Source organism: Lissotriton helveticus, chromosome 5_1 (assembly GCF_964261635.1).
Source record: "Lissotriton helveticus chromosome 5_1, aLisHel1.1, whole genome shotgun sequence".
NCBI classification, from domain to species: domain Eukaryota; kingdom Metazoa; phylum Chordata; class Amphibia; order Caudata; family Salamandridae; genus Lissotriton; species Lissotriton helveticus.
The window spans coordinates 704,926,290-704,944,325 of record NC_136065.1 but is presented as its reverse complement, the minus strand read 5'-3'; the positions used below and the strand labels follow the sequence as shown (position 1 = coordinate 704,944,325).

Below are 18,036 nucleotides of genomic sequence, written 5' to 3'. Positions count from 1 at the left end.
GGTTGCTCTGTTAGGAACAAATCAGAATCAGGGTCACCTGGAGTCGGTCTGTGGTGTCTTCCTGTCTGTTTACCGGATGGCAGGAACAGAGCTTAGACCAGGAGCCCATAGGATTGTCCGTCAGGGCCTCATTAAATGGGATTAAGAGAGCTCTGACAAAGATTATCCAGGTCATAAAACCTCATAACATTGGTTTTGACTTTCATAGTGGGTATTGTGCATCTTTTCACCATGGCAAAGCAGGCACTCTCTTGTATTGGTGGTACATGGTAGGAGACCAAAACCCACTGTCTGGGTAAGTGTCCAACCCACTGTCATCTTGTAAATCCAGATATAAATTGCTGTCCCGACAATGTTGTGGAAAATACTCCCCATCATCATGATTGTCATTATCAAAGGCTGGTTGGCTCTGGAAAAAATCTGAACCAATACATTGGTGGAGTGCATCTCTGAGCTAGAGGTATAGTTTGGTATGAATCAGAATGAATTGTGTAAGGGTACGTCATTATGGCGTTGAGATAGGTAGGATAATAGGGACACAGTCATCTCTGGCTCCAGTGGTGTGGATGCTCACACTTATGTCTCAGGAACTGGGGTGGACTGTGGTGCCAGATTGAAAGTCAGCTCTGGCATCAGGACTAACCCAGAGGAAGATTCTGGAGGTACCAACAGCACCGAGGGCTGACTCACCAGCAGTATACGGTACGCAGGGCTTCTTGGGGCCAGAAGATACACCTCAGGGAGCCAGAAGGGTGGAGAGAATTTGCAGCATGGCCTCTCTGAGGCCCAAATCTGTTGCAACATCATAGACGGACCAGGAACCTCAGGGTGCATCGGGATTGGGATTTAATTGCAGAATTGACTCTTCTGCAGGGGACAGAGTTATACAGCGAGGCAACCTGAAAGGAGCGGACGTCAGAGGGCAGGGGTGGCACTTATATGTGGCTCTGTTCATCACTTCCAGGGTGGAAACAAGTCATCACAGAGCCACACAATGCCACTTACCCACATGCGGGAACAAGTGTCATGAAGGAGGACAAGTGTCATGAAGGAGGAAAAGTGCCATGAAGGAGGAAAAGTGTCATGAAGGAGGAAAAGTGCCATGAAGGAGGAAAAGTGCCATGAAGGAGGAAATGTGCCATGAAGAGGGACATGTGTAATGTAGGAGGAAAAGTGTAATGAAGGAGGAAAAGTGTAATGAAGGGGGGAAAATGACACAAAGGAGGCTACAGGGGACATAGATGCAGAGAAACTGGTCAGAGGAAGCAACAATGGAGTTGGTGATAGCTACAGTCCTTGTAAAAGGCTGGAAAAAGGGAAAAAGACAATCACATTTGGAGAAGGTGCAGCAAAGGATGGCCTCAACTGGAACTGCAGTGTCAACCTTGGACATTAGGGTGCCAAGAATGTGACGGATGTTGAGGAGAAGGAGCTCTAAGATCTACTGATGCTTTAGGCAAGATAAAGTGGAGATATGCTATTATCTGATAGCATGACTGAGATGCTGAAAAATGCTAGAAGTGGCAAATGTTATGATACTAAGCTTTCGCTTTCATAACTCATGAAGACATATTGAATGTGTGTGGTAAATTCTATTTTGCTAAATATATACCTTCTTTAAGTTATTATAGTCCTGCTTTGTCGAAGACATTCTTTAGACTTCCATCTAGATTATGTAGTACTGAAAAATATAAAGCAATGTAAAATGTAACGCATAACTCTGGAAAACTGAAACCGCTGTAGATTTCCAGATGTGACCTATACTGTTTTCTTTGTTAAGAAACCCCTTGGTCTATAAAACCTTGAAATCTATGAATGTTCCCATTACACATTTCCATTTCAGACTGGTATTACCACTTTTTGGGGAATATCTTCACAAGTGTTTGTGGGTGCTAATGGGTAAGCAAACTGTTTTGAATACTCACCAATGCAATTAAGTTTCTGAATGTCACATGCATTTTGCGTAATTAAAGTCCTAAACAACCGGCACTACTCCTTTCCATCTTACAACCTGAAATCACCAATAGCAGGAAATGTGGGCGCTTTATAATCCTATAACTCTTGAGCTAATTGAACATGTGTAATTGTAAGTATGCAATCAAAACTTTTTCCTGCATACATAGAATAAATTAAACATGATCTGAAGAGCTACCGGGGAATAAACAAGGTCTATTCCTTATTCAATATGAAATATACCCCTACCTACGTAGCTATGGATGCACAGACCCTCACACACATTCCTACACTTTCCTCCCTCCTCACCTTTCTGGATGCCCTAATATGGAGCATGCAGCATGAGAACAGAAGAAAGAATTAATTATGTGAAACAGACCAGAGTTTCATGTTTCTTATTCGCAAGACCTTTTACCTCCACTCTCTTATGTACAGCTTCTTTAGTGGACACCTTAATTACTAACCTCATCATCATCAAACAATCCGGTCCCACCACTAAACAAGCCTCCTTGAGTCCCAAAAGGAGAGAAATCTTCATTTGTTAACTCTGGGGGTTTGAACAGGACATCATCATCATCATCATCTATAAACAAATTAAAAACAAAAAAAAGAGAAACTGAAAATACATTACATAGATTAACCTCACATACCATACGGTTTCCACTATTTAAATGTGGTACCAAGTGGAGACTTAAACTTTCAGGAATCTTACACTTTATGGTTATATTTCTAATCACCCATAGCAATACAGAGAAATGAAATACCTATACTAAGTTGTACTGCCCTGATTACTGCTAAAAGTAATAGATCGTGCATTGAAAGAGTTGTTTATTAGAACTGCCCACACTGTAACGATTGGCACAGATGTAATGTGGTATTTCCACCTCCTTGCATTAAGAAAAAAAGTATATATTACACACGCACTCCTTTATGAATAATCAGCAGGAGCGGATTATCTCACTTTTATTGGGTTAAAAAGTACACAAAGATGTGTTTCGACAACCGCCTTTCTCAATGATCATATATATATATATATATATATATATATATATATATATATATATATATATATATATATCTATCTATCTATATATATGTATGTATGGAGCACAAGAAGCAGCTACCTTTATGTAGTTTGTCTATAGAATAACTGTATTCGTAATACAGTCTGTCAATTCAGGTGCCTTTCTTTGCAATAATTCTCATTTCAAAATTACCCCTTGAATGTTTTCTGTTCATTATACTGATTACATGAATGTGGCAAGTGAAAATCAACCCATGGATTATGCAATTTTAGTAAAGTATCAAGTTTTGTGTAGTTGCCATAGCTGGGGAATTTTATACACAAATCTACTCACCATCAGATGGAACTTTTCTCAATTCTTTTTTTTCTTTCACTTGTTTTTTTGGTACGGATTCCACAGATGGTGGCGCTTTAAAATAAAACAACATATAAATATTCACATTGTTCAGTATGCATTTGAAAAATGATGGCATGTCTGCAGTTTCTAATTATCTTCCAGAACTACAAATAAATATATCTGATATATGGCTTAAGCTTTTATCTGCACCAATCACACTGATCACTGCACAAAGTGGACAAATATTTCTGTAGCATGTTTGAACTGCAATCCAAAAATAGCTGGAGGGTGGAAGAAAAACAACGCTGTCGTTGTCTAAAGGTCACCCCAGCAACTGCAGAACTGGGAGAGCATGAAAGAAACTCTGTAAACTTAACATTGTGTCTACTGCGGTGGCACAATGCTGCAACATTTCACACTTCAGGTATACTCACATATTTCAAGATGGGGCAACCAACTTCAGCCCAGTGTTGAACATAAGAAAGGCTCTAGCATTTCACTGGAAAGGGGGAACCTAGTACAATGGAGCTTCGATTTCCATCTCATCTTTAAATTCAATATTGCAACCCATATGCTCACCACAAGAGTGAGGGTACCAATATACCGGGTTTAGAGAATTGCCAGGAGGATGCTAATGTACCCATACACCGAAATTACCCATCACAGCATGTATCAGACCCACAATAGTGGTGTCTTTTGTGCTGGGTCTGTGATGTCTACTTCAGGCAAAACAGTCTGCTTGTGCACTCTCCCTGTTCCCTTCCCTTTCAGAGTCCTGTTTACCTGGTGGCTGGATAGGGGTTTCCAGCACATTTTCTGTATCCCTAGTGCCAGTATCCCCTGCCAGGGATAATCACAATTCTCTTGTTTCCTGTGTTGTGGGCATCTTCCAAGACAAGGAGAGCACAAATGGCATACTTCCTACGGTTAATTCACCTTTTCTTGTAGGGTCTTTTACCCCTCGCAGAATGTGGAAATTGAGCCTGTTTTGTTGCTTGCCCCTTTGCCTTGGCTCTACGCGTCACCTTCCCCTTCACATCTTGGAGTAGGGTCTCGTCCCATACTCAAACTTGTACTTCATGCTGGCTACATTCTGCACTATTTCGTGGCTTGGGATGTTTGTTTCCTCGTGTCTTGTTTTCAGCGTTTCTCTGCCATGTTTTCTGGAGTTTCTACATTTGAATGGCATCGCCTGTGCTCAAATGGGGATAGGCACCCTTTAGTCGGTGGCATGCATGTTCAGCACCTGAGTATATCCTCTTCTGGACATCTGGGTCTGGTTGTAGGAGTCTGATTTCCCCTGGGGCCTTTTTTGGGATTTAGATTCTTCCCTGGTGACCGTGTTGGCAGGGGATGGATGGGATTCAGGGAAGACAGGACTACTGAGCCCCACCTCTGGTGAATGATGTAGTTTGCAACTAGTCCCGAGGCCCTTCCTATTATGGATCTACAATCTGAGCCATGTACACTCGTTCAGCATTTTACTCAGAGAGAAGAGAGGGTGGGCAGTCAAGAGCTTTTCAGGAAAGTAGTATAGAGAGCTAATGGGCCCCAGCTGTGTTGGATGAGATCATGTGCCTCTGGTGTCCTTCCTACTATGACTCTACATCCTGGGACAACGACACTACTTCAACACTTGACCATCAAGGTAGACAGGGTGAGCAATAAAGGGATTCTAAGGGAGGTATGTGGGAGCAAGTGCTCAGAATTCAAAAGTCAAACAACAGACACAATACTATGGTGTCCACTATTATTTAAAAAAAAATCCCTTAATAACAACAGAAAAACGTAATACCATACAATTAAATGGGGCTCAGCCACAGGGTTGTCATTCAAGCTATGATTCCTCTATAAGTGTTTATGCCCTGTATGGTGCCCTCTCCCGACTCTAGGAGCTTCTATGACACTTCCACCCAAGTGTAGTCATAAGCAGAGATTAGGAATAGGTGCAGATCACTAGGTTTCTACTCATGTGGGGTATTACATTGCTCATTTCAACCGTTTGCACTCAAACCTGGATTGGATAGTCAAAACAGTCAATATTCCCTCTGTAGAAAATGGTCTGCACGTCTAGTTTAATGTGTCATGTGTGAGGCTCTGTTATCTGCTCAGGTTGCTGAGGTAGTACTGCACAGGCAGCCATTCTCCTGGTTGGTGTGTTTCAGCAGCAGCTCGGCTGACATGGGATCATGGCGGCTTCATTTGGGACACCTTCTCTGGTAGATGTCACCTCTGGCTGGGATCAGACAAGTGCTTGTTCGGGCAATCATGATCTCCAGGCTGGGATTACATGGGAGTGCTCACCTGGTGAGCACGGCATCTGGCCCATGATTAGGATTTCACAGTGAGGGCAGCTTCTCCACTGGAGTAACTTGAAGTTGGACATCGCCTTCAGATGTAGCAGGGGTGCCGTACCGCAAGTGAATACTCCTCTGGATTGATTTCTGTATGCTGTCCACTGAGAGAGCCTTAATGTCTCTCCAACTTTGCCCCCAAAGTCAGTCAGCAACTTCTGGGTATCCACATGCTGGGAACACAGCTAGCTTTTCCTCCTCAGCTGGCTCTTCACCGGCCAGGCATTCACCTTACTAGGCACTCTCTCTCTTTGATCAAGCAGATTTCTAGCCACTAGGCAGATCCTCAGCTCCTTTAACAACTTCTGCAAGCTTCAGGTGATGTCACCTCACCTCTGGGAGACTAGCTGTTGTGCATACACCAGCCCTGGTCATAAACAGCTCTTTGAATAGTCTGTGGAGCACTCCTTTATTTGGTTAAGTAGAACTGGAACAAAATATGTTGGTTTGGATTCCACTTATATACCTGTTTTTCAAATCTTCATGTTACTCCTCAGACAGCCTGTGACTAAGATGATGGCTCTCACAGCAGGCAGCAACAGGGCTGGCTCCAAGCATGGCTCCAAAACACATGCACAATGAAGGGTGAGGTCTCTGCATATGACTGCCATTAGCCTTCCTGAAGCAGTAATCACAGACGGTCAAAGGGGCAGGAACTGCCAAGAAACTTCCTCCACTTAAACAACAGAAACTACAGTCACACCCCTGACCGCTATCATCTAACAAATGGCAGTGCTCAGGAAGAATCAGCAGCCTTTTACTAACATGGTCCTCAACTGAATTTTCAAAAGGCAGTCTTGTCTCCAGATTCCCTCACTTCAGTGTTTCAATCTCCTGCTACAGGAATGCAGCCAATACACTTGCACTGACTGGGGAAACTGAATCACACTCCAACTTGTACCATGCTAAACCAAGGACCAAAATGGATCCCACTGGTCTTAATACTCAGACTCATACCACGTGGAGTTTTATTAACATACATGTGCTACACAGTTACTGATCATAAATGCATTCGACATGCACACAGAATATTAGTGCCAACTTATTACAGTAGTCCTCCACATACCCATTATGAGGGCACGCTTTGTTTGTGCATCCAGGTTACAGAACAAGTTCTGGACCTTGCATTACCAGGAACAGGGTTAGGCTTCTGTGCACCCACTAGGTTAGTGTGATACAAGGGCCAAAATAAAAAGTCAGATACGAGTGCTTGCCTGTTTGCTGAGCAGTTCATTCCTGTCCAAACACCTGATGTGCCTGATCCAGAGGGCTGGCTTCCCCTTTTTCAGAAATGTGGCTGCTCCTTTATGGGTAACCTGTTTCTTGGTTTCCAATTTAGTTAGCCTTCAGCATCTGGCTTCGGCTGGTGCACTCACTTCCCACAATCCCCTTTTGTGGGTGTGAAGCTTGATTGTGACCCTCATCCTACACTACATAATGTGCCTAGGATCCGGGTTGTCGTGTGGGCCCTAGTCTTAGGTTTTAACTGCCTCCTGTCCTTCTCATTTGCTGTCCTGTTTTTGTTCCTCCTTGACCCACACACTTGTGGAGTAGAAGTTGGTAGTGACCTTTTCCCTCAAATTTTTGCTTTGATTGAGGTGTCCCTTCTCTCCTGTGGGCTTTTTTCTTGGGCTTTGTGCTGCTGCCTTGTAGCCACCTCTTTCTTTCTTTCTTTCTTTCTTTCTTTCTTTCTTTCTCTACATTTGTGGCTATGTATAATGGATTCCTTGGCTGAGGGCATATTGTAGCTTCTGCGATTCTCCTGTTGCCTCATGAGGGTCTATTCCTGCCATCACCCACTTTATTGACTGCTAGCTCATCTGAACACACAAGTTATGACTCTTGATTTTTGGGCTTCCTGTGCCTGTTGGCTTGCTTTTGCTCTGGCACCCCAAACTGGTGTGGCCAACTGGGGTTGGCCTTTCTCTTTTCTGTCTGGATTGGATGTCTTGGTCTGTGAGCGATGTTGGTCCATGTGCTTTAATCAATCTACAAGATGTAAGCTCTAGAATGAAGAAGCTGGGGAGGAGATAATGTCCAGCAATCTCATTACTCCAGTTCTTCCCACCTTAGTCCTTACAGCTGGCTTCCATCACAGTCTATTGGGCTGCTTTGGTAGCTTAATTATGGATAGAGGAGGTTTTTTAGCGGTACTCCTGAAGATCAAATAATAAACGTTAAGGTAGGCAGCAGCATGTCTGTCACTAGGGTGTGTGTACAAATCACGATGCGGGAACAAGATAGAAAACTGTAATAATGACATTACCAGTTAGTGAACAGATTATGTTCCTACATATCATGTAGAACAAGACCTAAAACCAGCAAAGCCTGGCACAGCAGAATATGATAATGAAGGTGATCAGTAACCTTCAGGAAGTCTTCTAAAACTGCTCACAAACATCGTGCAAGCCTATAACAACGCTCATTGAATCCTACTATTACAAGAAATGAAGAGAGATTCCTTCATTGGTCAGCAATTTTCAGTACGATGATGTTAATGTAGGAAAGTGCTTTTTTTGACATGGTATCCCCCCCCTCCCCCAGACACACATGTTTTGCCTGGTATTTGATTCAATTTTGACTGGAAGAGCACTAGGTTCCTGCTAACTTGGCCCCCAGTGCCAAATCTCATTCCCTAAAACTGTACAATTGTACCCCAATTTGCAATACCTATAACACCCCCTGTAAGTCCCTAGTAAAGGGTACCCCTGGTACCTAGGGCATGGGTTACTAAAGAGGGTCCCTAAGGTCTACAGCATGAATTGTACCATCTTAAGAGACCCGTCACCAATCACAGGCAGACTGCCATTGTAGGCGTCGTGTCTCGGTGCAGACAAAAGTGAAAATATGGCACGCACCCATGTGGCATGCCGACAGACACTGCATGCAGCCTGGGTAAGTCACCCCTAGAGCAGGCCTTACACCCCTAAGGCAGGGAGCACCATACTGCATGTGTGGACATATCTGAATGAGCAGATATGCTCCTGTGCTGGTCAGTTCAATTGCTGCCAGTACAAGTGACCAGGGAAGCCATTTTTAAGTACATGTGCTGGACACTGGTGAACATGAGTTCCCCAGCTACATGAAGGCTTCACTGAATCCCAAGATGTTTGGTATTAAACATCTCCTATTAATAAACCCACACGGATTCCAGCGATGGATTAATTAATACATGCACCCAGAGGGCACCTTAGAGGTACCTCCTGAAAACCTACCAACTACTAGAGTGCTGACTTACTGGTCTTAGCCAGCCTGCCACCACAGATGAGTCTCTGACCCCCCAGGGGTGAAGGCATTTGCTCTCAGGAAGCCTAGAATTAAACCTGCTCAGGCAGAGGGTGTTTACACCCCTTCCCATAGGATGACCTGCAAATTAGCATTCCAAGGCAGGGAGCTTCAAAGAGCCCACCGCCTTTGGTATGTAAATCTGGCTTCCTTCACAGGAGAGGATGCTAACCACACTGTCCAGGGCACATGTGGTGCTTGAACAGGAGGAACAATTAGTAGTGAGAGGCATGTTCACCTTCAAGCTAGTTCCACGCCTAAGGTGGGCTACCTGAAGTAAATACTAAAATCTGAAGTCTGTCATCTTTGTGATGGCAAGTTAGGAACTCTGGGACAGGCTTATGCCCACCTGCTACAGCAATTGATCATAGACGGGACGTAGTGACCCAGGGGTAAGTAGTCCATAGGCTGCTACCCTGCACTCCCCTAATGCCCCTTAATCTAGTAATTAAAGAGAGCTGCTGTCACCAGGAAAGCAGATCCTTCCACCCAAAAGAAGAAGGACTGAAGAGCCGCGAAAAGCAGGAACTGTGGAAGGAGCAACCGACTTGGCACCAACCCGAGATCATCTGCGGCGTACCCCAGGGATCCTCCCTCAGCCCGACACTGTTCAACATGTTGAGGTTGTGCTGTCGGGCGACGTGTGCTGTCGGGCACACGTCGCCCGACCTCAACATAATCTCCTACGCCGACGACACTCAACTGATCCTCTCCTTCACCAAGGACCCCATCACCGCCAAAGCCAACCTTCACGAAGAAATGAAGGCCGTCTCCGAATGGATGAAGATCAGCCATCTAAAGCTGAACTCGGACAAGACGGAGGTCCTCATCCTCGGCGCCAACCCTTCAGCCTGGGACGACTCCTGGTGGCCGACGGCACTGGGGGCAGCCCCGACACCCACCGACCATGCATGCAACCTGGGAATCATCCTCGACTCAACGCTCTCTATGACCAAGCAAGTCAAAGCCGTATCCTCCTCCTGCTTCAACATCCTCCGCATGCTCCGCAAGATCTACAGATGGATCCCGATAGATACAAGAAAGACAGTCACCCAGGCCCCCATCAGCAGCAGACTCGACTACGGAAACACGCTCTTCGTGGGAGCCCCGACCAAGCTCATCAATCGACTACAACGCATCCAAAACGCCTCGGCACGACTGATCCTCATTGTACCACGACACGCCACATCACCACCCCCCACTTGAGAAACCTGCACTGGCACCCCATCAACAAGAGGATATCCTTCAAGCTCCTCATCCACGCACACAAAGCACTCCACAAGATCGGCCCAGCCTACCTCAACAGACGGCTCTCCTTCTACATCCCCAACCGCCAGCTACACTCCGCCGACCTCTCACGCGCCACCTTCCCGCGCATCCAAAGAACAACCTCCGGCAGGAGATCCTTCTCCCACCTTGCCGCCAAGACATGGAACACCCTCCCACTGAGCCTACGACACACCCAAGACCTGCTGACCTTCAGGAAGATACTCAAGACCTGGCTGTTCGATCAGTAGCGCCCCCCACCCCCCCAACCCCAGCGCCTTAAGACCCTCGCGGGTGTGTAGTGCGCTTTACAAATGATTGATTGACTGAACCCTGCCGCCCTGTTCGCTGTTCCTCATGATTGCGCCAAAGTTGACTCTGCCTGTAGGCTGCTTTGTCTCCAAAAGCCTGGTAGGACCGCCAGCCCTTCCGCCAAGACTCAGGAACTCATGTGGAGTAGCAGAGATGCCCACCTTCAACCTGCAGGTACCAAAGAAAGAACTGTGAGGACTCCAGGCCACATAAACCCGACACCAGCTAGCAACAACACTGCACCCTTCGTCCACGCCTGAGTTAAAGTGGGCTACCAGTGCCCATGTGGTCCTCCAGAGAAGAAGCTCACCTTGGTATTGCCAGGTGGGAACTCCTCAAAGCCACCTGCAGCCTCTTTATTAAGCCTCCCCTTATCGTGAGTGACTTGGCTGTGAAAAAGCCGATGCCTCAAGACACATCTGCACCTGTCGCCCCTGGCCTGAGTGTAAGTGGGCTGAAGGTGTCCCCATGTCCCCGAGCATAGTCAGGCCTGAGCTCCCATGTTGTTTCAGACCAACTGGCATCCCAGTCCAAACCAGCAGCATCTTTCCAACTGGACCGGTCCCCATTGACTAACATTAGGCACCTGATGCTGAAAAGCACTTGAGCACCCAGCCGCCGCAAAGCCGCCCGAGGTGACCTGTTGGTGCTGCCTTGGACCCTGCCCCAAACTTACTTCAAATCCAGAAGATTGGCCCCACAGGTCACTGTGGTATATAATACTATATAATAGTAAAGTACCTGTATGCAGTGTATGTCTTTCGTCCATAGGATAACCTAACCGCTTCAGAAAATTTACTAAGTGTCCATTTTTAAAAACTGTACAAATTCAAAACTCGAAACTTACTTACATAACTTTGATGATCATGGTGCCTACATTTATATAAAGATACATGGTATTTTCATAAATTGGTGTGGATCGCCTTATTGAGTTGTGTGTATCCTTTATTAAATGTGTGTATGCATCAAATGTCTAACACTCCTCTCTGATAAACCTCTTTTTGGTATAATATGCTGAAATTAAAAAAAAAAAAATCTAAACACTCAGAATGAGATAGAATGTTTAATCCTTATAAAAACAATTTTGTGCCAAAAACACTATATAAGTGGCTATATGAAAACTGTATTCCCAAACTGACATTTTACAGTAACAGAAATATTTTCAGGATCTCATTACCATGCCACGGTCTATTAAAAAACAAACATGAATGGCTGGTTAGGAAGTGCAAGGAATAAATAATAGTAAGGAACTGATAAATTAATGCAGAAGTGTCTAGCGGCTGTATTTTATTAAAAACATATAAAGAGGGGCCAAAAAAGAACAGGTTAAAAAAAATCATTTTGACAACTCCCCTGAACAAGTTCGGTAGTTTCACCAAAGTAGACTAGGATTACTTGAATTTGTCAAAACAAGCATTTACAATGCAATAGGTCGCGCAACTTCGAATTTTGGAGCCATTGGCATTGTAAATGGCAATGCCTTTAAAAAAATTAAAAGCCATTGTTATTTCCAATACCAAAAGCAAAACCTATTGCATTGCATAGTGCGTGTCCGTTACTGACCATATCTCGTAAGTAGGGATAGTGCTGTGCAGGTGAGAACTGCAGGATTGAAATTTAACATTTCAGAGACCACGAAAAATCTAGGATTTAACATAATTTAAATGTTGTTTCGCTGCAGTCATGCTTTTCTGAAGCTGTGCTGGTTGCTGCCTCCTAAGCCTTCAGAAAAGCTCCAATTTGGATTTTTTGCACCTACTCACAACTCTGTAGTGGTCTCTCGCTGCATTCCTTAAGATTGGGATGTCGTCTACCACAACTTCCGTACAACTTTATGAGGGGATGTGGCACTACAGCCAGAGTTTTAATTCATTTAATTTGTCAAGTTTTATATAGCGCAAACTAGACTCGAAGGTATCAGAGTACTTTACAGAGATAGCACAGCAGCAATAACAAGTGATACATGAGGAGTAAATAGAAATACATAGTTACGCTAAAATGAAAATGGTAACATGTGACGTAAACTAGTCAATAGCCACGCGTGTTTTCTCCTGCCTCAACCCTTGTTTACCCCCCAATGTGTACCTCTCACACACATACTTCTTTCTGATCATCCGTAGACTGTCCTGTGTATTCACCCTAGTGCACCCCCCGCAACATATCGCCTACGTCTCCACTGATTTCCATCAGTCCCCCCCCCCCCACAGCCTTCACATCCCACGGTTTATTTTAATCGATATTAGCCCCGAGGACTTGTTATTTGAGTGACTTGGTAAAATTGTAACGTGTTCCTTATACACTGCCCTGAGAGGTGCTGTTGCGTTGCTGGCCTGCCCTTGGGGGTAACAGGCTGACCATTGTGTTTTGTTACACTTGAGGCCCTTCACTCTGTATCAAAGGGAGCCTCTGAAATGTGTGCAAGGTAGAAGTGGTGTCTGCTGCCGCTCCAACTGGTGCCACAGGCACTGTGTTTGTCCATGCTTGTATTCACCTTTATTCACTCGCATATCTCTGTGGTGGCGGGCTGCCTAGGTGCTTCGAATTTGCAACACACTCCAGCAGGTGCAACTGAGCGCTCCAAGGCGGTCACCCACCTCATGTCCCACAGGCCATGTGAATCTCCCCACACAGGGGCCACTGTGGGCCCCACACGCCCCTTGCCTGTCTTTTGTTGGAACAGAAACTATTTTCCCCTTTCCAAGTATCCCTGAAGTTGTGGGGAGTTCTCGAAACTGCGACACAGGCTATGAGCTTTCCTTTTGTATAGTGGGGTAGGGCGCCCCCTATCCAGGAGTAATCCTATGAGATTCACAGGTAGGCGCGTGGCTCACACTCTTTTCTCCAAATGGGGCGACCTGATGGCCTACCTCCTTCTTCCCTGAGGTGAAAGGTGACACCTCATGTTCAGGGGGCACCTTCACATCTCTCAGATAGGGACATAACCCAGTCCCCTGCAGTCCCCGTGCCCCAACCCTTAAAAGGGTTCCTAACCCTTTTCGGGGTGGGGGCATTCAGCCCAAGGGCAATGAGGATCTGTGAGATATGTGAGTCTCGGGTGCCCACATTACATTCTCCGGGTGGGGGAGTACATCACTTTGTGTTACACCACTGCTTTAAAACTATGAGGTCTTAGACCACTCGCCGCCCCTCATTTCCTTCTCACTCTGGGGTCATTTCCCCGCCACACTGCACACCATTACAGTGACAGGCTAGCGCTAGGCCTGAGGGGGCGGGTTGGGGATTTACTGCGTCCCAGAGAGGACGAGGTCTGCAAGCCCCTCTCTCCATTCCCAGCAGTATGGGGGTCTGTGCGCTGTGGGCTTTGCAGAGGCCTCTGTGCGCTATGGGATGTGAGGAGGCCTGTGAGCGGGACTCTGGTCTGTAGGGGGTTCTGTAGGGAGCTCTTTGAAACTAAGAGGATGACTGTGGGCCTTGGGGAACTCTGTGTGCTGTGGGGGGGCGCACTGGGATGCGTGGTAAGGCAGCGGGATGTGGAGTATGGCAGTGGGCTCTGGAGAAGGCTCTAGGCTGTTGGGGAGGCGGCTCTAAGCTCTGCAAGGACACCTGAGCTCTGGCACATTCTTCCTAATGTGTGTAGAGTACTGGTGTGTGAAGAGAGCCCAAGGCGCCGGGGCTGGGCGGGAGAAGTGTGCTGGGCCTTTGGGGAAGCTGTTGATAAAGCATTTTTTATTGACTTTTTCTGCTGTATTTTTGGGTCATGGGATTTGCATTGCGCAGGTTGTTTTTGTTTGTATCGCATAAAATCCCCCATCCAACCTTTACACACCCTCTCCTCGACATTGGGCTTTCGCTTCATATAATATCTATTTTCAACAGGAAATGGGAGATGTGACTTCCTGTCAATGGCTTCCTGGTACTGCGCCAGCACCTGTATGGTTCAAGGCCGTGTCTGTGCTGTCACTTCAGTTCAGTGTAGAAATTGCAACTTGGTTCTCTTGTGGGTAAACTGCAGCCCATGGTTTTGTGTGAGTGCCGCTCCCGAGTGAAGCTGGTGTACCTACAGCACAGGAATTGTGTTCAGGCAGCTCCGAACTTATGCCAGTGCAGCCTTGGACCGGGGCCTCTGCAGCGTAGGACAGAGGCCGTGAGCTTCAGTGTCACCCGGGCTCGGAGCAGTGTAGCGCTTCACTGGCCCAGCTCAGTTCGGCACCAGTGGGGCACACAGCCAGTGTCACTGTGGCTCAGAGGCAGCGTCAATGCAGCTCGGGACTGACTTCCTTGCAACTCAGTGCCACTCTGGACTCGGGCGACGTTGAAGTACAGTCCATGACTGTCTGATGTGGCAGGGATTGGCACTTCAAGAGAACGTTGTTTTTTGTATAGCGCTTTACACCCCATAAAAACGCTGACAGCGCTAAGGGGAACAAGCCATACGGGAATGAAAGTAGAGTTTTCTTGTCAGAGTTGCCGACTTTAGAAGTCAGTACACATAGGTTCTAGTCTCTGCGTCGGTTCAACGTTCCGTGCTTCCGTAAAATCAGTTAATATCAACATGCCCAAAAGACTGGTGCTCATGTAACGTGGCCCAATACTTTAGGGTCGAACTCGTGCTACATTAGAAAAACAAGCGCTCATGGGCCCACTCGCTCGCAATGGCCTCAGTGTGCAGGGTAGTGCATGCAGACTTTCTTATTTTGGGGGAGCATCGGTTTCTAATTAGCATGGCTGTGCTAAGGCCATGCTAATTAGAAACAGATGCCCCCCCCTAAAGATATGAAAGTGCTTCACAACAGCCGTGAAGCATTCGAGCCAGTACGAATGGGCCGTCTGAAAAGGAGAAAGGGCAGCGACAAAAAAAAACCATTTCCAATGGCAGGCCACTGTTTAGCATAAGCAGTGATGCAAGACAATGGAAATGAGGGGTGGGGCTTCGAGCCCCCTTCTAAAATCTCCTCTCTAACTATAGGTCTCGCCGAGCGAGCAGGGCATGCGCTGCAACGCTAGGCGAGACCTAAACAGACAATCAATTGGTCAAAAAGCTGTAATCTTTTATTGTACACATTTATACAGATTTGATTGGCTAGTATGATCTTACTATTGTACCATAAAACAAGTACTGAACTCTAGCAAATCATTTAATTACTACATTCAATAACATTTGGGACAGTGTTTTCACAAAAGATGTAACAAACAGCAATCATGGGAACAGCAGAACAACGTAACATTTGATCTCACGTTCATGCTGTATGCAACTAATCTTCACTAAACAATTAAGCATGCTTCACGAGCATCACTGTGAACAGAAACAAGTAATACATTTGGATGTGACTTACATTCTGAATCTTCATTTGGTTTGTTTGGGATATCCCCTTTGATCCGTGCTGCTAATTCATCTGCAAAAGAAGTTGGTCTTGGTCTCTTTTCCTTTATAATAAAAAAATAAAAAATAAAAAAACTTTGTTAAAGGTAACAACATTGTAAAACATACAGGTTTGAGACCACATGATTCAAATAAGTATATTGATATAGATTTTTGCAATGACAATCAATTTTGCATTTAAATATTCTAACATCTCATTCGGGGTACGCGAACAAAGTTCATCATCACCCACCTACATTACAAATAGCCATAAGGACTAGGATAAATATGATGACCAATAAACTGTTTGATAACTTTCTACAAAGATAATATTCTAATATGGCATTTCACTTGTCTTATTCAGCTAAAAAGGGACCTTCAGATATTCCGGTTTAGAAGCCCGACAGCTGTGTGTATACAACAATTTAGTAAAACTACAATAAGCTTGCACATCAGTATTGCCAATTGTCTCATGACAAGGGACCAACTGAAGTCATAGGTAATCAAGTACTTGTGAAGATCTTCACAAAACACCTTTCATATTCTAGTCCATCATCCATTGAAAACTTTTACAAAATATTCACAGTAAACCCGATGTACTTTTTTCTTACAGAGGCAATGGTCATTGTAATACACTGTGAACCAGTAAGCTGACATCTATGAATAATAGGTCTATGAACAATTTGACTAAGGTGCTGCCTGTCTCGGAAAATAACTGAAGGGCTTGATTTATAGTTTGGAGGATGGGTTGCTTTGTCACAAATTTGATAGATATCCTGTCACCTTATTTCAAGTGACACAGGATATAACACACTTGTAATAAAGCGAATAAGATATTGTCATGTTAGTGATGTTAGTGATGAAGTAACTCATCTGGCAAACTATAAATCAGGCCAAAATGTATTACATTAGAGTAAGATCAGATTTATTTAATGGCAAAATATGTTACATTATTTAAAATATATGTATGTATAGTGGTGGCAATTTTAGAGGCAAAAGAAACTTTGAATTAATACTACATCAAGTACTACAAAAGGCTGCATTTGTAGAAGGTATTAGCGGTCCTTTAAGACCGTTCAACATTAGATACACCATATATCATAAAGGCAACTACAACTATGTGTTGGATGTTACATGTGTCTGAAGAACAAGTGTGACCAGTGGTATTTGTGTCTCTGTAACGCATCCAGGGACTCTCCTCAGCAAGTCTTGGATAGAAATCAGTGTTCTGTTCTTGGCTTGTAGGCATGACGTTTTGCTGTATAGAGGACAGTATTGTAATTAGAGTTGATCGGAGTGAACCTGCAGATGCTACAACTACCTGAGGGACAATTTTGGTCTATATTCTGGAATATCGATAGATTTGGCAGACTGTGTTCTCAACCTGAATGTGAGGAAGTTCTATTAGACACTCCCTCCCATAAATTAGAGCAGTGGTCTTCAGGTCAAGAGTAGTCTGTACTCAAGACTTTGTGTTTAAGGAGGGAACATTATAGCATAAACAGAATGTAAGTTATGAACGGATTGCTTCAGAAATTATGATGCAACAAGAGGAGCAATAATTTAAGTTTAGAGCAAACAGTGTTTTAGCTAAAACGCCTCATATCCTACAAATGTGAAGAAGCTTTAGAAATTACACAGAAAAGAACACATGAAACACAGTTTGGGAAAGATTTATGGCCAAAGCCGGAAATATCAAGAGGAAAATAACAAAACAGTAATTGTCATATCTTGGTCACATAATTACTTTTATCCAAGTTGAAGTGATTTAACAACTGCAAGCTATCCTGCTGTAAACAAATGCTATATGTTTTCTGAAAAATTATAAATATAAACTCATGGTACATTTTTAATTTGCTATGTTATCACACAAATGGCTGTCCTCATGTGGTGTGAACTCAAAGCAATTTTCTCACTATCGTAAATGAACTGAAACAAAATTTAGGGAGACAATTTTGTTTAACAAAGCCAGTTGCATGGCCAAATGTAGTATATTTAATCTTACTGATTTTGCATGGTCTTCAACATCATCTTCCTCTTCTTCTTTTTCAGAATCAAAGAGGTTAGAACCGTCATCATCATCATCTTCATCACTCAATGCAGTATGCTAATAAGATCATAATAAAAGATATGGGCAAGGAAAATGAGAAATTAATATATACCTGACAAATTACATAAAGGCTCA

The 18,036-nt window shown here is 44.5% G+C and overlaps 1 protein-coding gene across 3 annotated transcripts in view; it reads right to left on the bottom strand.

The window, feature by feature from the left end:
• The window catches only part of LOC144754851 (WASH complex subunit 2-like), a 770,229-nt gene that overhangs the window by 609,379 nt on the left and 142,814 nt on the right, over positions 1-18,036 (bottom strand). For 2 of the 3 annotated variants that reach the window (XM_078643106.1, XM_078643108.1), the window contains exons 8-11: positions 17,857-17,958; positions 15,826-15,916; positions 3,312-3,386; positions 2,418-2,536 (exon numbers count right to left, since the gene is read on the bottom strand). In XM_078643106.1, the coding sequence (XP_078499232.1) occupies positions 2,418-2,536; positions 3,312-3,386; positions 15,826-15,916; positions 17,857-17,958 (387 nt within the window). Of the gene's footprint in view, positions 1-2,417; positions 2,538-3,311; positions 3,387-15,825; positions 15,917-17,856; positions 17,959-18,036 lie in introns of all 3 variants that reach the window. The other variant, XM_078643107.1, reaches the window with a different exon arrangement.